Source organism: Ursus maritimus, unplaced genomic scaffold, assembly GCF_017311325.1.
Source record: "Ursus maritimus isolate PB19 unplaced genomic scaffold, ASM1731132v1 scaffold_15, whole genome shotgun sequence".
In the NCBI taxonomy this organism is placed as follows: Eukaryota; Metazoa; Chordata; class Mammalia; order Carnivora; family Ursidae; genus Ursus; species Ursus maritimus.
Window position 1 is genome coordinate 1156889 of NW_024423897.1, and position 17122 is coordinate 1174010.

The window sequence follows — 17122 nt, forward strand, 5'->3', positions numbered from 1 at the left end:
GTTGTGCTGTTACTATGAACCCTGACTAACCCAGCTGTTTCTGGAAGGGGGAGCCTGCTCGCTTCACCTCTTATTAGTCAAGCGATTTCTCGTCTCTCTGGGCCCCAACTTCACCTCCGCGAAACGGGTTTGAGGGTGTCACTTTCCAATGCCATCTCCGTCTTCCTCAGCCTGTCATAGTCCAGGGCACAGGAGGGTGGTAAAGGGTGGCTTTTCCTCGGGGAGATGGCTGGTTCCGCACTCGGAACTGCGGTCCCCCGACGCGTCCTGCAGCTATAGTAGTGGAGCCTTTGTGACCGTGGACTACAGCTCCCAGCATGCCGTGAGAGCCTCTCGGGCCAAGTCTCGCATGATGCGACGAGACCTCGGAAGGCTTTACAGGAAGGCTGCCGGCCGGCCCGGCGGCCAGTGTTCCCTGGTTGGTGCCCGGGGCCTTCGTTGTCGCCACGGGCATAACGCCGCTCACACGATGGCTTGGGTGCCTACTGCGCCACAGCGTCTCGTGAGACGTGGGTCCTTAGAGCCTCTTTAGTGCCGGAGCTCGGGCCGCAGGCAGCCCCGCGGCGGCGGAAGAACAGGTAACCAGACGGACCGGGCCTGGACCTTCTTGGGGCTGCGTCCTTCGCGCACCCGGAGGGGTTCGCCTCTGGCTTCTCCACCAAGGCGCTGGCCCCGGGCCTCTCAGTCCCTTTCCCTTCTCCCCTCTCCAGACGCAGAGCTCGGCCCGACTGCCCCTTGCCTCTCTTACCCCTCCTTCTGGGATCTCCCAGTGGGACTTCTCTCTGATGGTCCCCTGCATCCCTTGCACCTGGCCTCGCTTCGGCTTCCTCAGACTGGCCTAGGCTGGGACCCCCACTCCTTGCCCTCACCCCCCTGCCTCCGCCGTGCCCTACTCTCCGAGGACCTTCGGCTTGTGCCAGGCCCCGGCCTTAATCTCCTTTTCCTTAGTCTCGCGGGGTGAGGGGGAGGGTTGGGTCAGACCTGGCCTTTCAGATCCTGGTGGCTTTGTTCCGCATCCCGTGAAGGAGCTGCGCGAGCTCTGCGGGGGAGCGGGAACAGGGAAAGGGAAGGGGAAGTGGAAAGGATGTATGTGGGTCGGAATGCTTCCTGGACCCGGAGGATGGCTGAACTTTGGTTTCTGCGATGCTCTTTAATGAAGAACTGACTAGTTGTCCCCCGAACTTAATCAGGTAGAGGGGCAGTGTGGCAAGTTGAAACGCAAATGATTTGGCTTTTTCAGGGCTTTGTTTTAATTCCCCTGAAAAAGGAGGTGAAGCTGCCTGCTTTGCAGATGGGCCACTTACCTGTGACCTTGGACAAATCACATAAACACATCTGATTTTTCGTTTCCTCCTTCTAAAATTTTAGGGGATAAACAATGCCTGCTTTGCAGAGTTGCTGCAAGGGTTAAAACCCAGGATAAGTGTGGTATAAAACCCTTCATGAGTATTAGTGTTAGCAACAAAGAATGAGTTTACCCGTATGGTAAATAGCCCCTTACTGTTGGTTAAGTAGGCCCTAACTTACTTAAAAATGTGTATAATCACTCTTACAAGGTTGTGGGGAATACGGAACGTACAGGAAGGTGTTTGGCAGACTCTGAAGGGCTCTACCAATGCTGGATGTTTGTTATTCTTAGAACCTCTGAAATGGATGGACTCTTCCCAAGCAGCTTTGCTAATTTGCAGCAGCTGGACAATGTTCCTCATTAATACCTCTCTGTCAGCATAATCGTCACATCATTTCACTCTGGTAAGGTGACCTTTTCACCACGTATAGTGTCTTTGTCATATCACAGGTGTTAAGATCAGTCACAGGTGAGACCTTTAAAAAATTTTTTTCTCCTTTAAAAAAAAATTTTTTTTAATCTCCTTTGGCATGTTTGTCACCCGTTGGCTCTTTTATGTGTGCTTCAACCTTGTAAACAAGCCATAAAACTGTGTGCCTGTCGGAAGAACAGCACTGGAGCTATTCGTTGGTGTTCACTGTAAGAAAATGCCCTTTGTTATTTTTATTAGGTGGCAGGGACTCAGCTCCGAATTCTATATAGAAAAAGCATCTGGATCCCAGTCTTTCAATGGCTTCGAGACAACCAGAAGTGCCTGGTAAACTTAATTCTTTTTGATAAAGTCTTGCTTTGCCCTTAATGTTTTAAGCTAAACAGAAACCACTTTTTTTTTTTCCTCAACCATATATTAATGATTACTTTCTGTTACCAGGCAAGTATTTAACTTAATACATTGGCAGCATTTAAATATTATTAACCTATCCAGCCAGGTATGAACCCAAACCCTAAATTGAAAGAGAACAGTCATTTCATACTTAAAGGTATGCCCAATTTGTCACTTTCCTACAGATATCAAATAAGAATTCAGAATAAGTTCTGTAGTTCTTTAATATGTACCAAAATGATGATTGTACTTACTCCCCTTTTTGGAGGGGATTGGGGGTGGGCAGAGTGGAGGTCTGGGCAAACAGGCACCAGCCTGATTTAAAGGCAGGTTAAATTTGGGCAGTTAGGAAAATGCTTACAGCAACATTTAATGAATCCTGGGCCTGCCTAGGGCAATACTTTCTGGAGTACTAAAGTTATTGATCCCTCCTAGGACTGTTCTAGTGGGAAGGGCCAGTGATTTTTAATTAAATATGAATCACTCAAGTTTTGATTCTCAGTAAAGAGATAGTGCCTCTCAAGGTTGCTGTGAAGATTAAACATATGTGAAAATGTGAGTTAAAAGTTAGTGATGAATGTTTATTTCGTGCTCAGACAATTTTTTGGTCTCTCTCTGTAGGAGTATATTTCCTACTGAATTTTAGCTGACTTTATTATTTTTAGAAGGACTATTGGGATGGCTGCAGGGAGGAGTCTTTAAGATGTTTTGAAATTGCTCCCAAATTAAGTGGATTAATAGAGGAGTTTCTTCCATGTCTCCTGATGTGTATCCATCTCTGGTCTCTAACATCATCAGTTCGTGTTTTAGTTTGTCTTTCACTGTTGCTGTGATTACCACAAACTCCCTGTAACCATCTGGGCCATAGGGTTGCGCTCATAAGCTTAAAGCTTTGTAGCGTGGGGAGCACAGAGTGTTGCATGTAGAGTGTGAGCACTGGCTTAGATCTGTTACGCAGTCCGCACCTTGCTAGCTGGGTGTCACTTAAGACCTATGCCTCGGTCTCCTGAGCTGGAAAATGAGAATATCTGCTTAATGAGGATCGGGTAAGAGGAGGGATGTAGTTGCCCAACGAGAGAGGGTATTCGGTAATGATTATGTTTGCTTATGTGTTTATTTTAATCGAGAGCATACGCATACGATAAGATTCCCAATTAAAGTGAACAATTTGGTGGTGTTTGTGTATTCGCATGGTTGTACAACCATCACCACCATCTAATTCCAGAACATTGCATCAGCCCAGAAAGAAAACCTTGTATCCATTAGTAGTGACTCCTCTGTCCCATCCCAACCACCAATTCTTTATTTCTGTGGATTTGTTAGTACTTATTATTAATAGTAATAATAATGATAGCTGCTTGTTCCCCTTGCTGTTTAAATGAAGTGTCTTTGCTGGTTTGGAACTTACGGCCATTGCAGTGGATGTCTTAGATAGTTACGGTGTAATTTTACACTGGAAAGCATCACGCTGAAGGCAGGATCTGGACGTCAGTTCTGCTGCGAAAGGATGAACAGGCAAACAAAATGAACTTTGCTCCCTGGTCTGGCAGAACTGAGAGTGCCCTTGAAGTACATAGGGTGCCTGCGTCACAGTGGTCGTTCTGCCAGTGCGTTCCAGTGAACAGGAATGGCAGGATCAGCCGGCAGTGTGCTAGGAGCAGTTTCTGTGACGGAAATTGGCTCTGCTGTTTAAATCATACAGAATACTCGAAACTAGAGGTGACACTGGACAGCAAATTGTTTTAAATATTTCTTGTAATAGCACTCTTGGTTGTTGTTGTTTTTTTTTTTTTTTAAATTCTTTTGGCAGAGTTAGGGAAGGCAGAAGATTCGCAGTTGAGCCCCAGCTGGCTACTTTCTGTATGAGCTTTGGCAAATCACTTTACCTCTAGGCCTTAATTTCCTTATCTATAAAATGGGAGCAAGAACTTCATATCTTCAGTCCTGTAGGAGTTGAGAGCCGTGGGGTGATTGTGTGGGGTGGCTTCTGTGGCATAAAGAAGATAAGCTTTGAAATCAGATAGGTTTGGATTTTGATTCCAAACTGTACTTTGAAGTTGTATGAGCTTGCTCAAGTCAATTTAAATTGAACTTTGTTTTTCTACTCCATAAAAATGGATCAGGGCTTCTGAATGGGTAAAGTGGAGAATTCAAAGTGTCAGGCATAAAGAAAGGACTTAGTACTATTGCTTTTCCTTGAGTGGATTAGCTATTCCAGAATGAGCCATTGCACTGTCCCAGAATAAGAGTGTTTCAGAGCTTTCCTGCCTAGAGATGAATTTAAAAATATTAGCGTGTTCAGCTGCTGAACCCATCCTGACAGGTATCTCTGTTCTTAGCTCTTGAGCCTAGTGGGCTTCTAGGCAAGATGTCCCTGCCCATCGGGATGTACCGCCGGGCATTCAGCTATGATGATGCCCTCGAGGACCCTACACCCATGACTCCTCCTCCATCGGACATGGGCAGCATCCCCTGGAAGCCAGTGATTCCAGAGCGCAAGTATGAGCACCTCGACAAGGTATCTGACTCCGCTGACTGCTTCTGGCAAGCCCAACCTCTTCGTTTTCCTTCCTCTGCTCCAGAAGCCTTCAGCGGCTCCTGGCCCCCATACAACTGGGCAGTCACCAGTCCCTGTATGTTTTCAGGCCTCAGCTGGAGTTGGTGGGCCTTTTTCCCCTTGTGAATTCAAGCTAGCATGGCCATGTCTTCTACCTGAGACTTTTCTGTGTCATCCCCCTGCCCCGTGATCCAGCCATGCAAATTATTTAAGATCTCTTGCACTTAATGGGTATCTCATGCTCTTAAGTCTTTGTGTCACACTGCTTATTGCCTGGAGTGTTCATGGTTGCCATCCTGTTCTCTCACTCCTCTTCCCACTCCAGCCGCCTGATAAATGGTATCCTTTAAATCTTAGCTCAGACATCTTTTCTATGATTTTTCTCCATCCTCCCGATAAGACCACCACCTTTCCCTTTGAGCTCGCCCCTTACCACGGACCCTGCCATAATCCCTGCGTTATTTTATCACCTCCCATTAGCTTTTTGAGGTTAGGGGCCAGGGCCAATTTTGTACTCTCATCTGCAGTATCTAGCAGAACAACCTGGCATCAAATGGATTCCAAAAAAATGTTCATTGAGTGATTGGGGGAAAAATTGGCTCTTTTCTGAACACATGCTGTGCTTTTCCTCATGCTGTTCCTCCTGCCTCAGATGCCTCTTCCCACTGCCATCCTCCTTAAAAGCTGCCTCTTTCGGGCGCCTGGGTGGCTCAGTTGGTTAAGCATCTGCCTTTGACTAAGGTCATGACCACAGGGTCCTGGGATCGAGCCCTGCATAGGGCGCCCTGGTCAGCGGGGAGCCTGCTTCTCCCTCTGCCTTCCACTCCCCTGCTTATGCTTTCTCTCTCTCAAAAATAAATAAATAAAATCTTAAAAAAAAAAAAAAAAGCTGCCTCTTTCCTCAGGCCCACCACACACACACACACACACACACACACACACACACCATTCACGCACCCCAGTTGCACCTTGATCTGCTCTCCAGCCCTTCTGTGCAGTTTGGCTTCATAGGTTCTCACAAGCGTGTAGCAGACATGCTTCCTGACTGGAGGGGCTGTGTCTCCCTCGCTTCTGACTCCAGCCCCCAAGCCTGCCTGAATAAACTAGGCCTGCCAGGTTCAGGTGAGGCCATTTAACGTGCAACTAGTCTCACTGAACTTTGAGCCCTGTAACAGCTCAGGGTGTGGCGGGAAGTACACAGTGAGCAGCTGCTGAAGCGGACCTGGGTGTGAATCCCCTAAGGGTCTATGTATTAGCAGTGACCTTGGGGACACAGCCGCACCCCTGAGTCACAGTGTCTCCGTCTGAGAGATGAGAATACTTTATATCATGGAGGTGTTGTGGAGATTACATAGAAGAGGATTAAAAGGCTTGACACATTGGGTGTGTGGCTGATAGTGTGACTCCTGGCTCCTTGCTTAACTTTCACTTGGTAGAGCTGTATTTAATCCTTCCTTTCCAGTGAGGCCCCCTGCCCTCCCCCATGAAGCTCTCAAAATAGAGAGCTTCTTTCTATGAAAGCCTCCCCTATAGCTCCGGGGGCGGATTCCCTGGATCAGTTATCTACTGAAATCCGACCCAGTCATTTGTTGAAGAGAAAACATTTAGCGTAGAAAGTAGAGGCAGTGCTAGCGAGAAAGGGCCGAGCAGCCTAGCTGCAAGGCCAGAGCAGTGGACTGAAGGGACAAGGGCAGAAAACAATCATGGCTTCTTCTTTTTTTTCTTTTTTTCAAAGATTTTATTTAAAGAGGCACGAGTGGGGGAGGGGCAGAGGAATAGCATCTTTCAAGCAGACTCGGTGCTGATGGAGCTTGACTTGGGGCTCGATCTCAACGACCCCCGAGATCATGACCTGAGCCAAAACCAAGAGTCAGACACTGAAGCGACTCAGCCACCCAGGTGCCCCCAAGCATGACTTCTGATAGTGCTTTCATGGGGCACACCCATTTCATTGCTGCATACTCCACTGGGCAAGGGGTGGGCTTCCCGTTTTCTCTCATGCCCCGGCTGGAACAGTTGACAGTTTGGAACAGCTGCTCTCTCCAAGGAAAGCTTGGCTTGACTCATTACACGCATTCTCTCATTTGTCCGGACTCTCCGTGTCCAAAGCGTCGGCCACGCTCCAAGTAAGGAAGCAGAGATCCTTTTTACTCGAGTAGGGTTACGACTAAAAGATGTAAATCCTATTTCGTAACAGAGATGCAGCATTTCAGTACTTTCTTCTGCTGTCCTCCTTTTGGACCATCTTTCTCCTCAATCCCTTTGGAGAAGCAGAGAACGGAACAGACACAGTTCTCTTCTCCTCGCTACTCCTGAGTATGGTGTCTGGTGTTTGGATTACAGAGGGTGCTATGTCTGAGCTCTCTCATGTGAAAGATTGGGAGCTACTTAGATTTTGGGGGGGGTTTGTTTTAAAAGACCGTTACGTGAACCTTTAGAGCAGTGGGCATCACAGTGTGGTCTCGGGCACTAGTGGCATTTATATCACCTGGGAATTCGTTAGAAACATGAGTTCTTGAGCCGCCCCCCTGCGCCCCCCTCACTGAACCAGCTCTGGGGTGGGGCTGGCAGTCTGTGTGACAAGTCCTCCCGTGGGATTGTGATGCTCTGCAAAGTTTGAGAACCACTTAGCAAATGCAGTGATTACGCAAAAGCCAGCATGGTGCCTGGTACGGGGTCGGGGCTTCGTAGAAAGTGTTTGCTCTGCATTCTTAGGGACCCGATAGTACGGAACATTGCACAGACGGGCTGGGAAGGTAGTAGACCTTGGAGTTTCAAATTCTGCCTTTCCCCTTTGACAAATTCACGCTATCATATAATGTCTCTGTGTGTTGTCACCACGGATAATACCTGTGTAATTGGGTAGAGACAACCAGTCCCCCTTCAGATATTTCCTCACGTATCAGATGAAAGGTATCGCAGTGACTTCTTCCCCAAAGGAGTGAATTTGGTTGTGCGAGTCCCCTGCCCTGCTCAAGCGCCTCCTTACCTCTCTTGAACAGGCGGAGGAAGGGGAGGCCAGTGTCTCCTCCCCTGCCGCGACCCAGCCATCGGCCACCGACAGCGTGGACAAGGCCCCTGTGGTGAAGGCTAAAGCTACGCACGTCATCATGAATTCTCTGATCACAAGTAAGCACTTTTCATCCTCAGAGGAGAAGGCAGCAGGGGTGGGGAGAGTCGGGGCTTCCTGCAGGCTGGCGGCGGGGGGAGTCCGCCGACTCCCGCGCCTCGCCTGCCGTGTCCCCGCTCTGCCTGGCGCTTGTCCGCGTGGCTGCCGACGCTGCTGTTGAAGGTCCGCTGAGGCGGAAGATGCGCCAGATAGTAGCATCCCAGTTAATTCCGGGCCGCTCTGCTGCTTTGCTGGTGACAGCCTTATTTTCCCATGCGCGTCAGTGTGGCCTTGGGCAGGGGACTTAACTCCTGGGAGTTGCCCTCTCCATGAAATGAGGACCCCGGCTGGCGGGCCGAGGGAGGTTTCGATGGCCCCTGCGCTCGGTGGCTCGGAGCTGCCGCTGTGACGGTCTCAGGCTCTGCTGGGGAAGCTGACACACCAAGGCGTCTCCCACCTGCCCTGTGCTCCTTCTTCTTTTTCTTCTTTTTTTTAATTGAAAGGCTCAGAGTTGTTTCTCTTTCTGGACCTGAGGCAAGTTTGGTGCCTCAAGCATCTTTAGCCCTAAGAATGTGTGGTTTGCGGTTCTAATGAGACCAGGAACAAGAGAGCTTGCCTCCCCCCCCCCTTTTAAAACCTGGCGGCAAGTTAACTGAACTCGCTGCTTCTGGAGGGCCTTCTGGACGCTGTGGGAAGTCGGGTACACAGCTCCGCTCGTCAGCAGTAGCTCTGCAGAGCACAGAGGGGTTCTTTGGCTGGCTCAGTTTTGAAGTCGGAAGCTCTTGTTTATCGGCTCCGGGAGGGCATCGGCTTGTCTCGGGCAATTCCTGGAGAATTCACCCAGGAACCAAAAGTCCAGACTCTTACTCGCGCTCTTTGTTGATTCACACGTAAAGGCACTGTTTGAATCAGCAAATACTGCTTGTATCTGGCCAGCTTGAGAACGTATCGTGGCAGCGTTCGAGAGCTTCGTCAGAGCTCGTTTAGCGCAGTAGTGACTGCTTCAGTGAAAGGCCGCTCGTCAGCAGTCCGGAGTGTTGGACAGCGCGGTGTGCTGTGTCACTCAGACGCTTGTCTGGTCTAGTCACTTCCCCGTGTAAGCATATTTTTATATAATCACAGGTAGAGTAGACATACCATTCTATTTTTCTTCACTAATACTGCCATGAACTTTGTTGTTCTGGTCTTAAAAACAAAACAATAACTGCATTTAAAATCCCTGGTATTCATTAAATCCTTTCCTGCTTTTTGCATTTTCAGGTGGCTACCTGGTAAGACTGGAAAACATCTTTATGCATTTTTTTTCCTTTGCTTCTATTTCTAACGATAATAAAAGAGTTCCTTAGAAGGGGAATGATTAAGTCATAAAGGACATCTGGTGTCTAGGCTTTTGGGCCCCAGCTGCCACATTCCTGTATGAAGGGGTGTATTATGCAGTGTGGGTGCAGTTGAAGCAAACATGCAGCTGTCAGTCATTCCGCAGAATAACGGACTTACTGATGACATGTGAGGTCAGACTGACCTAACGCTGAGTTCGGCCCGTCTGTTATGCCAGCCACTGTGATGCCAGATCTCATACATGAGAAACGTGGGATCCGTAGACCTTGGCTAGTTCAAGGCATGTTCTCTATGGTTTGGATCTAATTGGTATGTTGGTGCCATCCAGCCTAAATGTGGCCCGTTTCTCTTTGGTGGAAATCTGAGTGTGGATGACGGGGGTGTGAGTCGGTCTGAGAAAGCTTTACGCCCGGAGAACTTGCACTTTTCTGAATGTCAGCTGCCTTCTCCATGTTGCGTTTCTAAATACAAAGAAAATGTCAGCGTACAGATAAAAGGGAGGTAGGGAGTGTTTCCCTGGAGGTTATCCAGCACTCCCTTTAGGAGTAACCTGTTCCTAGCTTGGTGTGAGGGAAGGCTTCCTTCTCATTAGAGAACGTTTGTACGAGGTTCAGCGTTACTGCTGTGGTGCTTGTCTGGGGGACCCCCCGTCCTCAGATGGTCAGTGCGGTCTCTTGCTTCTGGGGAGGACAGCGGATGTCCGTGTTGAACTCCCCCAGTTTGTGGTGGGAGAGGGGGATGGGCATGACTGTCATCTCCTCTGTTCCCAGAACAGACCCAGGAGAGCATTCAGCGTTTTGAGCAGCAGGCAGGGCTGAGCGATGCTGGCTACACACCCCACAAGGGCCTTACCACCGAGGAGACCAAGTACCTTCGAGTGGCGGAAGCGCTCCACGTAAGCTCGTTTCTTAGGAACTTTAACAAAGCCCTCCCCACTCAGAGCCTGACATGTGGCTGTGCTTAGACGTTCCGGCTCCTTTAGCTGGGGGCTGTGGAGAGCAGTGGAAAGATTTGGCCGAGCAGTTCAGAACTGGTTCAGTCCCACCGTGGTGGCGCTTTCTGGTTGAAAGCTCCAGAGCAACCTGTTAGCCTGGTAGTTTCTGCTTACCCATCTATGAAGCGGGGGTATCACCTGGTTTCCTTATGGGCAGGAGGCGCGGCTGAGACCCTGAGCTTACGCGTGTGGTGTGTGTGAGCACGTTGCGGACAGTGCAGGTACTTTGTGTACCAGAGTGACCGACTGGGAGGGACAGGAGAATTGGCAGTCTTTACAGAGGTGACACTTCAGTGGGAAAGGAGCATCGTGTAAAGTCAAGTGTAGAATTGAAATGTTTCTGCCTTTTCATTTCTAAAATTGGAGTGAGCGAAGAATAATTTTTGATAAGGTTAGTGACGACTGAACAGTCGTATGAATGACATAGTTTCAAGGGCTTTTCTGTCGGGAGTACCAGTTGGTACTTAATAGTGCCTCGTGACCTCTGAGGCCCTTGCGTTCACTCAATCTTTGTGTTAGTCCTTGGAGGGAGAGACTATTCTTTATATCCTATAAATGCAGAGACAGGTCCAAGGTCATGTATTGAACCAGTCACAGTACTAGAACTCAAGTCTCCTGATTCCCTATTTCCTGGTGTTTTTTCCCCCCACATTCGAAAGTTGTCTGAGAACCCGGCTTCTGAAGGGGCTCACGAGGGGACCACGCTACACTGTAGAGGAGCGTGCGGTAATCTGCATGTGGTGGCCCGTGGGCAAGGACGGAAGACGCTGCGGACTGTGCGCACTTCACAGCGTGCCGATGATTCTCGCGTCCTGAGTTTAAAAACCACTGCCATAGGGGATCAAGGTTGGCTTGGTGACCAGCTTAACCTCTCAGACAAGATACATAGTTCCGGAGAGGGGCTGCTGTCAGTCTTTGAGAAGTCCCCGGGATAGGGGTGAGTCAGGATCCCTCCGTTGAGCAGCTCACTCTTTGTAACACTGGAGTTGACTCTGGCCCACTTTCTGCATCTTGGCCACACGAGCAGAACATGAGGATGGCTGAAAGCCAGCTTCCAGACATTGAGATGGTGAGCGTTTGAGAACATGCAGACATGCTCATTTGTTTGGAATGTAGCTTGGGCTTACTGGACCCCGAGCACAGAGACAGTGGAGGTGCCTTGATCCAGAAGAACCGAGGAGTAGGCTTGTCTCTCCCCTCCTAGACAGCTGGTCTGTATCTTAGAGGTGTGTTTACAATGCCCAGGGAACCCAGAGTGACTGGCCGTGGGAGGGAAAAGGGGAGAGCAGGGGACAGACGCCACCGAGAAAGCATTTAGCCCGAGAGGAATAGTGTGCCTTGAGACACCTGGAAGGGCAGCCCTTGTACCTGGCAGAAGCAGCCTCAGAGTTCAAGGCCCTACTTAACTTGGCCTACAGCTTGAGTTCTGGTTCTTCCACTTACTGGGGAAGTGTGGGAAAATTCCTTTTCTGAAAGTCAAAGCTCTAGTGTGGTGTTTAGGACAGAGCTGTTTGAGATATGTTGTAGAACGAATGGATTCTCTTAAAGAAGGAATTTTGTCTAGTATGGCAAAGTCAAAGGAATATCTGTTCTATAAGCCAAAATTATTCTACCTACTGTGTTTCCTTTTGCCTGAAGTTAAATTGTGAACCAAATTATTTACACCCAAACCAGCTGTTTTATACTTGCTCTCATTTTTAAAAAGTTTCTCTTCTTACCTATCTGGACAGAAACTAAAGCTACAGAGTGGAGAGATAACCAGAGAAGAGAAGCAGCCGGCCTCAGCCCAATCCACCCCAAGCAGCACCCCCCATTCCTCCCCTAAGCAAAAGTCCAGGTGAGCCTCTCCTGTGAGCCTCCCGAGCTGCAGTGTGCTTCTAGAAAAGCTAGTGCTGCATACAAAAGTGGAGTGTAAGCCTGTGGTTTCAGAGGGAGCAGGGGGAGTTGACAGTTCCCAGTCTGTTGGCATGAGACGTTTCTAGATGCATAGGAAGGGGATATAATGATATGTTTTATTCTTTCTCTTCCAGAGGCTGGTTCACTTCTGGTTCTTCCACAGCCTTACCTGGCCCAAATCCTGGCACCATGGATTCTGCAAGTGGGGACAAGGACAGAAACTTGGCAGATAAATGGAGCCTCTTTGGACCAAGATCTCTCCAGAAGTCTGATTCCGGTAAGGCAGCTCCTTCAAAACAAAACCCCCACGTGAATGGCATTTTACCATGTATATTGGGGGCTGCCTACTAATTTTGAAATAATTTGCTTTTTGGTTTACTTCTGTAGGAGGCTTTGCCACCCAGGCTTACAGAGGAGCCCAGAAGCCTTCTCCAATGGACCTGATCCGTGTCCAGGCCACCCGAATGGCTGAAGATCCAGTGACCTTCAAGCCACCCAAGATGGACATCCCAGTGGTGGAAGGGAAGAAACCACCACCACGGACCCATAATCTCAAACCCCGTGACTTAAATGTGCTCACGCCCACCGGCTTCTAGAGCTCTTTGTATTCCAGGGACTCTGGGTAGAGGGTATCTTATACCCAACTCCCCTTTTATCTTGGCTTTGACATAGGAAAGGTTTTTTTTTTTTTAATCTCTTAAACCGAGGCTAGAGCTGGAGATATAATTGGTTTTTGAGAAATGTTAGTGCAAAGCTTGTCCTTGTGTGGAAGAAGCCATTTTGTGTGGTTTAAAGTTAAATTAAATAATCCCAGCAGTGATGTATGGGGGACCTCATTACTCCTTTTTGTATCATTTACCTTAGACGAGAACTTTGATCATTGCTTACTGGGTAAATAACGTTTGTGTTATTCCGGAACTGAGGCTTCCTGATTTCTTTGCCACTGTAACCATGTGCGTGGACAAAGCCTGGAAGAGAGGCGCGCCCGAGCTACTTGAGACTCTGACCCTTTGTGCACTTCTGTGTGCTCCAGGCTTGTCAGCTGGGGGGCCTGAGATTGTTCGGCAGCCGGACTTGGCAGGGACCCCCCTTCCTGTGCTGAAACTGGAGCGTCCTTGCGTTTGGTAGCCTTACGGGTCACTTCGTCCTGCAGCCACTTACCAGAGCCCCTCTGGCCAGTGCTGTCGGAGGGGTGCTTCGCTTTTATGTGTCACAGAACAAACACTAGTCTTGCATATCCTATTTTGCACTTTTAAAATCAAATTAATTTACCTCCAATTGGGTTGAAAACTTCCTAAGGGAGAAAATTCAGTCTACTGGTTTGGTGTAGATAAATGGATATTAAACTTTTTTCAAGCACACACAAGGTGGTACCTACATTTAGATGGTAGCCTTGAGGTTCATGTGAAACTAGCATCACCCTAGTTTGATTTTCTTGTTCAGGCCAGGCATAAAACATTTTTCTTTTTCTGGGAAGTGGAAGAATTTTAAATTTTTCTATATGAAATTATCATCCCCCAGAAAGAGCTGCCTACTTTTATAAATATATAAGTTACTGAGGAAAGGAACTAAGGAAGCCACTTTATTTCTCCTCACCATGTATGTGTTCAGTCATCGTCTTAAACACAGTCTCAGATTCCCACTGTTTTTTGTTTCGGATACTATCATGTCTACATTAGGAGCTGAGCTGACCTTTCCATAGAGAAGCCCTGGAGTCTAAAATGATCACAAAAATTAATTTATTTGTGTCTTCTGTTATGCTTGTATCTCTTATTTGTTTTGACAATAAACAAACTTCTTAAACTGCTTCTCAAATGTGGATAGCTTTTTTGTTTTTGGTCTTTTGAAGAGTCGTCCCTACATCCTGCCTACTCACGGTCATAGAACCTCAGCGCGGTAAACTTGGTATTTTGAAGACCCATTGCCGTTTTATTGTATCCTTTTAACATCAAATGATTTGTAACACTCAATCCTTTTGTTCTACCCCCCACCCCCATGACAGTAGATCTTAATAGACTGGCCACAAAGTCAAATTCATAGGCAACATAACAGCCGTGATATAGGGTGTTTGTGTTCCATCAGGGAGAAATGAGTAGATCTTTCTCTTCTGAAACAGGTTGTCAGTACCTTGAATGACATACACTGATGCCCAGATTTGTTCAGCAGAGGGCTTCTTTTTTCACATATTGAATGGAAATGTTAAACATATAGTGCATATAGTATTACCTGTACCAAAAAAGTATAGATAAATAATTTATTAAAAAATATATACACCTTGTATATTTAAGCCATACTTGAGAACAGGCTAGGATGGACTATCAAAAAGAGATATTTACTAAAGAGTTAGAAAGTCATTATAACCTACAGATAAATACGATAGGTTTGGTCCTATAAGATTTTTCACTACTTCAGATACTTTCAGAACTTCCAAGTGGTCGGAGATGGAGTTCAGGAGGTATTCTTGGTGTTCCGTGCTTGGAAGGAGCTCAGGGGCCGCTCCGGTTCTCGGGGGAAGGCTCTGCGTCAGGGTTCAAGTCCGCGGCATAGAAGAGCAGGAGCTTCAACAAGTGCACTTTGTCTTGGAGCTGGGGCGCCAGCGGCTCCCCCAGCATCTGGGTCAGGCGGCTGCGGAAGGCCTCAATCTGCCTCTCCACGTCCACTGCCGTGATGTCATCCCCTTGCTGGGGCTTGGGCTTAATCCTTTGGATGATTAAGTCTTTCCGATCAATCACTGAGCTCCGTAAGTGCTCTGCAAGAGGGAAAAAGTCAGCTGAACTCTTCTGAACTGCTTTTTATTCCTTTATGACTTAAGAAGATGAAGGCCAAGTTTAGTAGGTAGGGTCTGGGCAAGGACTGGACTGGTGGTTACTGGAGTACAAGTCAAAGGCCATTTGAGTATCTGTGGTCACTCGGTTTCTAAAAGGTCCTTTGTTCTTGGTTCTCTCTGGCCCTCAAGTTTTGCATATTAAAACCGTACAAATTAAAATTGTCTTAGTTTTTCCCCTTTGTTGATTTAAGCAATGCCCCTAGATTAAACAATGCAACAACTATACTTCAAGTTAATATAACCACTTGAAAAAGACCCACGTGAATTTTTAATATCTGGGAGATTGAGTCTAAGTATAAAAAGAATTGCTAAGAAATACTGAATTGGTTTCTTAGATTGTTGTTGTGCTGGTCAATTGTAGTAATTCTGTTAAAAGAAACAATTTTGTGTATGTTGTATGATAGACCAAATAAATATATCCATGTTCAAAATAAGTGTTCTTGCTGTGGGAGGAGAGTGATTCAGTTACGGAATAGGAGGAGAGGAAGAATGTTGAGGGACTGGAAATTGAAGTATTGCTATGAACTTGTATTTCTAAAAAAAAGTACGCCATTTAGTAGCTCTGTTGTCAGAGGGTCTAGAAGCAGGTACCCCAGTAATAATCGGTATGCTTGGCACCCAGATCTTGATTTCTTAATGCTTTCCCCCACTCCCAACCAGGAGAAACCCGAATTTTTTGGGAGGAAAGGCCAATTCTAGGACCATGGCAAGGAAATTACAAGGTGAATCTGGAACATCTTTTATAAGAAAGTAAGGGAATGCTTAAAAATAGAGTGGGGAACACACACACACACACACACACAGGAACAAGTCAAAAGGACAAGTCAGTGTGAAGAGGCCTCTTGCTGGCTACGTTTTGGTCATGATCATAAAAAATAATGACAAAAATGGATTATACACAGTAAATTTTAAAAAGGGCCGAGTCCATAATAAATAAAAAAGGAAGGGAGGAAGAAGGGAAAGATCCTTTCTGCAGAAGAAGGCCAGTTAAGAAATGTAGAAGCAATGTAGAACTAGAAAGTAACCACTTTTCAATCTACTGTTGTCATGACTGATTCAGGTAAGAACCATCAGTGGGTGCTCAAACCCTTGAGTGAAAGGCTGAATAGGATATTCACAGTCTCAAAGTTTTATTCTCTGGATTACTTAACTAATAACAGAGCAATGGGGAAATGTGATAGACACGACCTTAACCAAATGATCACACTTAACATCACCAATAATGGGACCAAACGGACAGTGTCGCCTCTTGCTGCCGTGTACCGGGAAGGAGTGTACTCCTTCAGCTATTCAGCGTTCCGGCCAGCAGGACTTAAGAGGACTCTGATCATGAGGAAATAATGAGACAACCCCGGTTATGGGATATTCTACCAAATAACTGGCCTGGGCTCTTAAAAAAATGTCTGTATTATGAAAGACAAGGAAAGGGGGGGAGCTATGTAAAAGGAGACCAAAGAGTATACAACAACCAAACACAGTGTGTGATATCTGGAGCCTGGCTCAAAACAAAACCAGCCACCTACAGAGGATATTCCTGGGACACGTTAGAGAATATTAAGGATAAATTTGTTGAGTGTGATAATGAATTGTGCTATGCATGGGAATATCCTTATCCTTAGGCCGAAGTACTTATAGGCATGAAGGATTATGATGGTGCAACTTACTCTCAACTCTCAAAAAAAAGTATTTAGGTGGATGAATAGATAAACCAAAATGTGGTAAAATGTTAACAGCCAGTAAATCAACATAAAAGGTAAATGGGTGTTCACTGTACTGTTCTTTCAACCCTCTGTAGGTCCAAAAATAAAAATATTGAGGAAAAGTAAAAGAAGTTATAAAGGTCTCTCATCCAAATCCACAGATGAGCCCCAGTAGGATTCTGGAAGCACACGGAGTCCAGGCAAAGGAGCGCAGGTCAGGGACAAAGCAAACGGCTTGAGCAGAGCTCCGAGGAGGCGGACCCCCATAGCGCCGGCATTCACTACGGCGCCCCTCTCTCCATCGCCCTGTTTAGGGGGTGCGGATAGGGCAACTCTTCCAGCAGGGTTTCTACGACTCAACTACATCGTATCCAGAAAGTTGGGAAACACAGAATAAACTTGTTTTTTTTTTAAATTTATTTTTATTTTTTTATTTTTTAAAGATTTTATTTATTTATTTGACAGAGATAGAGATAGCCAGTGAGAGAGGGAACACAAGCAGGGGGAGTGGGAGAGGAAGAAGCAGGCTC

The 17122-nt window shown here is 47.0% G+C and overlaps 2 protein-coding genes across 3 annotated transcripts in view; one reads left to right on the top strand and one right to left on the bottom strand.

Moving 5' to 3' along the window:
- The first annotated feature begins 343 nt into the window (after positions 1–343).
- Positions 344–13873, top strand: KIAA1191 (KIAA1191 ortholog). 2 transcript variants are annotated; one of them, XM_008692349.2, is made up of 9 exons: positions 344–578; positions 1640–1752; positions 2019–2105; positions 4511–4689; positions 7731–7857; positions 9946–10070; positions 11900–12006; positions 12200–12342; positions 12453–13873. In XM_008692349.2, exons 3-9 carry the CDS (start codon positions 2078–2080, stop codon positions 12659–12661), a joined length of 918 nt encoding a protein of 305 aa, XP_008690571.1. In that variant the 5' UTR covers positions 344–578; positions 1640–1752; positions 2019–2077; the 3' UTR covers positions 12662–13873. The 2 variants fall into 2 exon arrangements, with proteins under 2 accessions (XP_008690571.1, XP_008690574.1); XM_008692352.2 differs by lacking the exon at positions 2019–2105.
- The window catches only part of SIMC1 (SUMO interacting motifs containing 1), a 44045-nt gene continuing 39647 nt past the window's right edge, over positions 12725–17122 (bottom strand). Inside the window, exon 7 of the mRNA XM_008692694.2 lies at positions 12725–14814. Within this exon, the coding sequence (XP_008690916.2) occupies positions 14552–14814 (263 nt within the window). The 3' untranslated portion in view covers positions 12725–14551. The remainder of the gene's footprint in view (positions 14815–17122) is intronic.

What these genes read in the sequence shown, in the direction of transcription:
- KIAA1191 (XM_008692349.2), top strand. Translation starts at nt 2,078, where the DNA reads ATGGCTTCGAGACAACCAGAAGTGCCTG. An exon ending in AGTATGAGCACCTCGACAAG is followed by an intron (nt 4,690 to 7,730) that starts GTATCTGACTCC and finishes TCTCTTGAACAG; the next exon opens with GCGGAGGAAGGGGAGGCCAG. An exon ending in CATGAATTCTCTGATCACAA is followed by an intron (nt 7,858 to 9,945) that starts GTAAGCACTTTT and finishes CTCTGTTCCCAG; the next exon opens with AACAGACCCAGGAGAGCATT.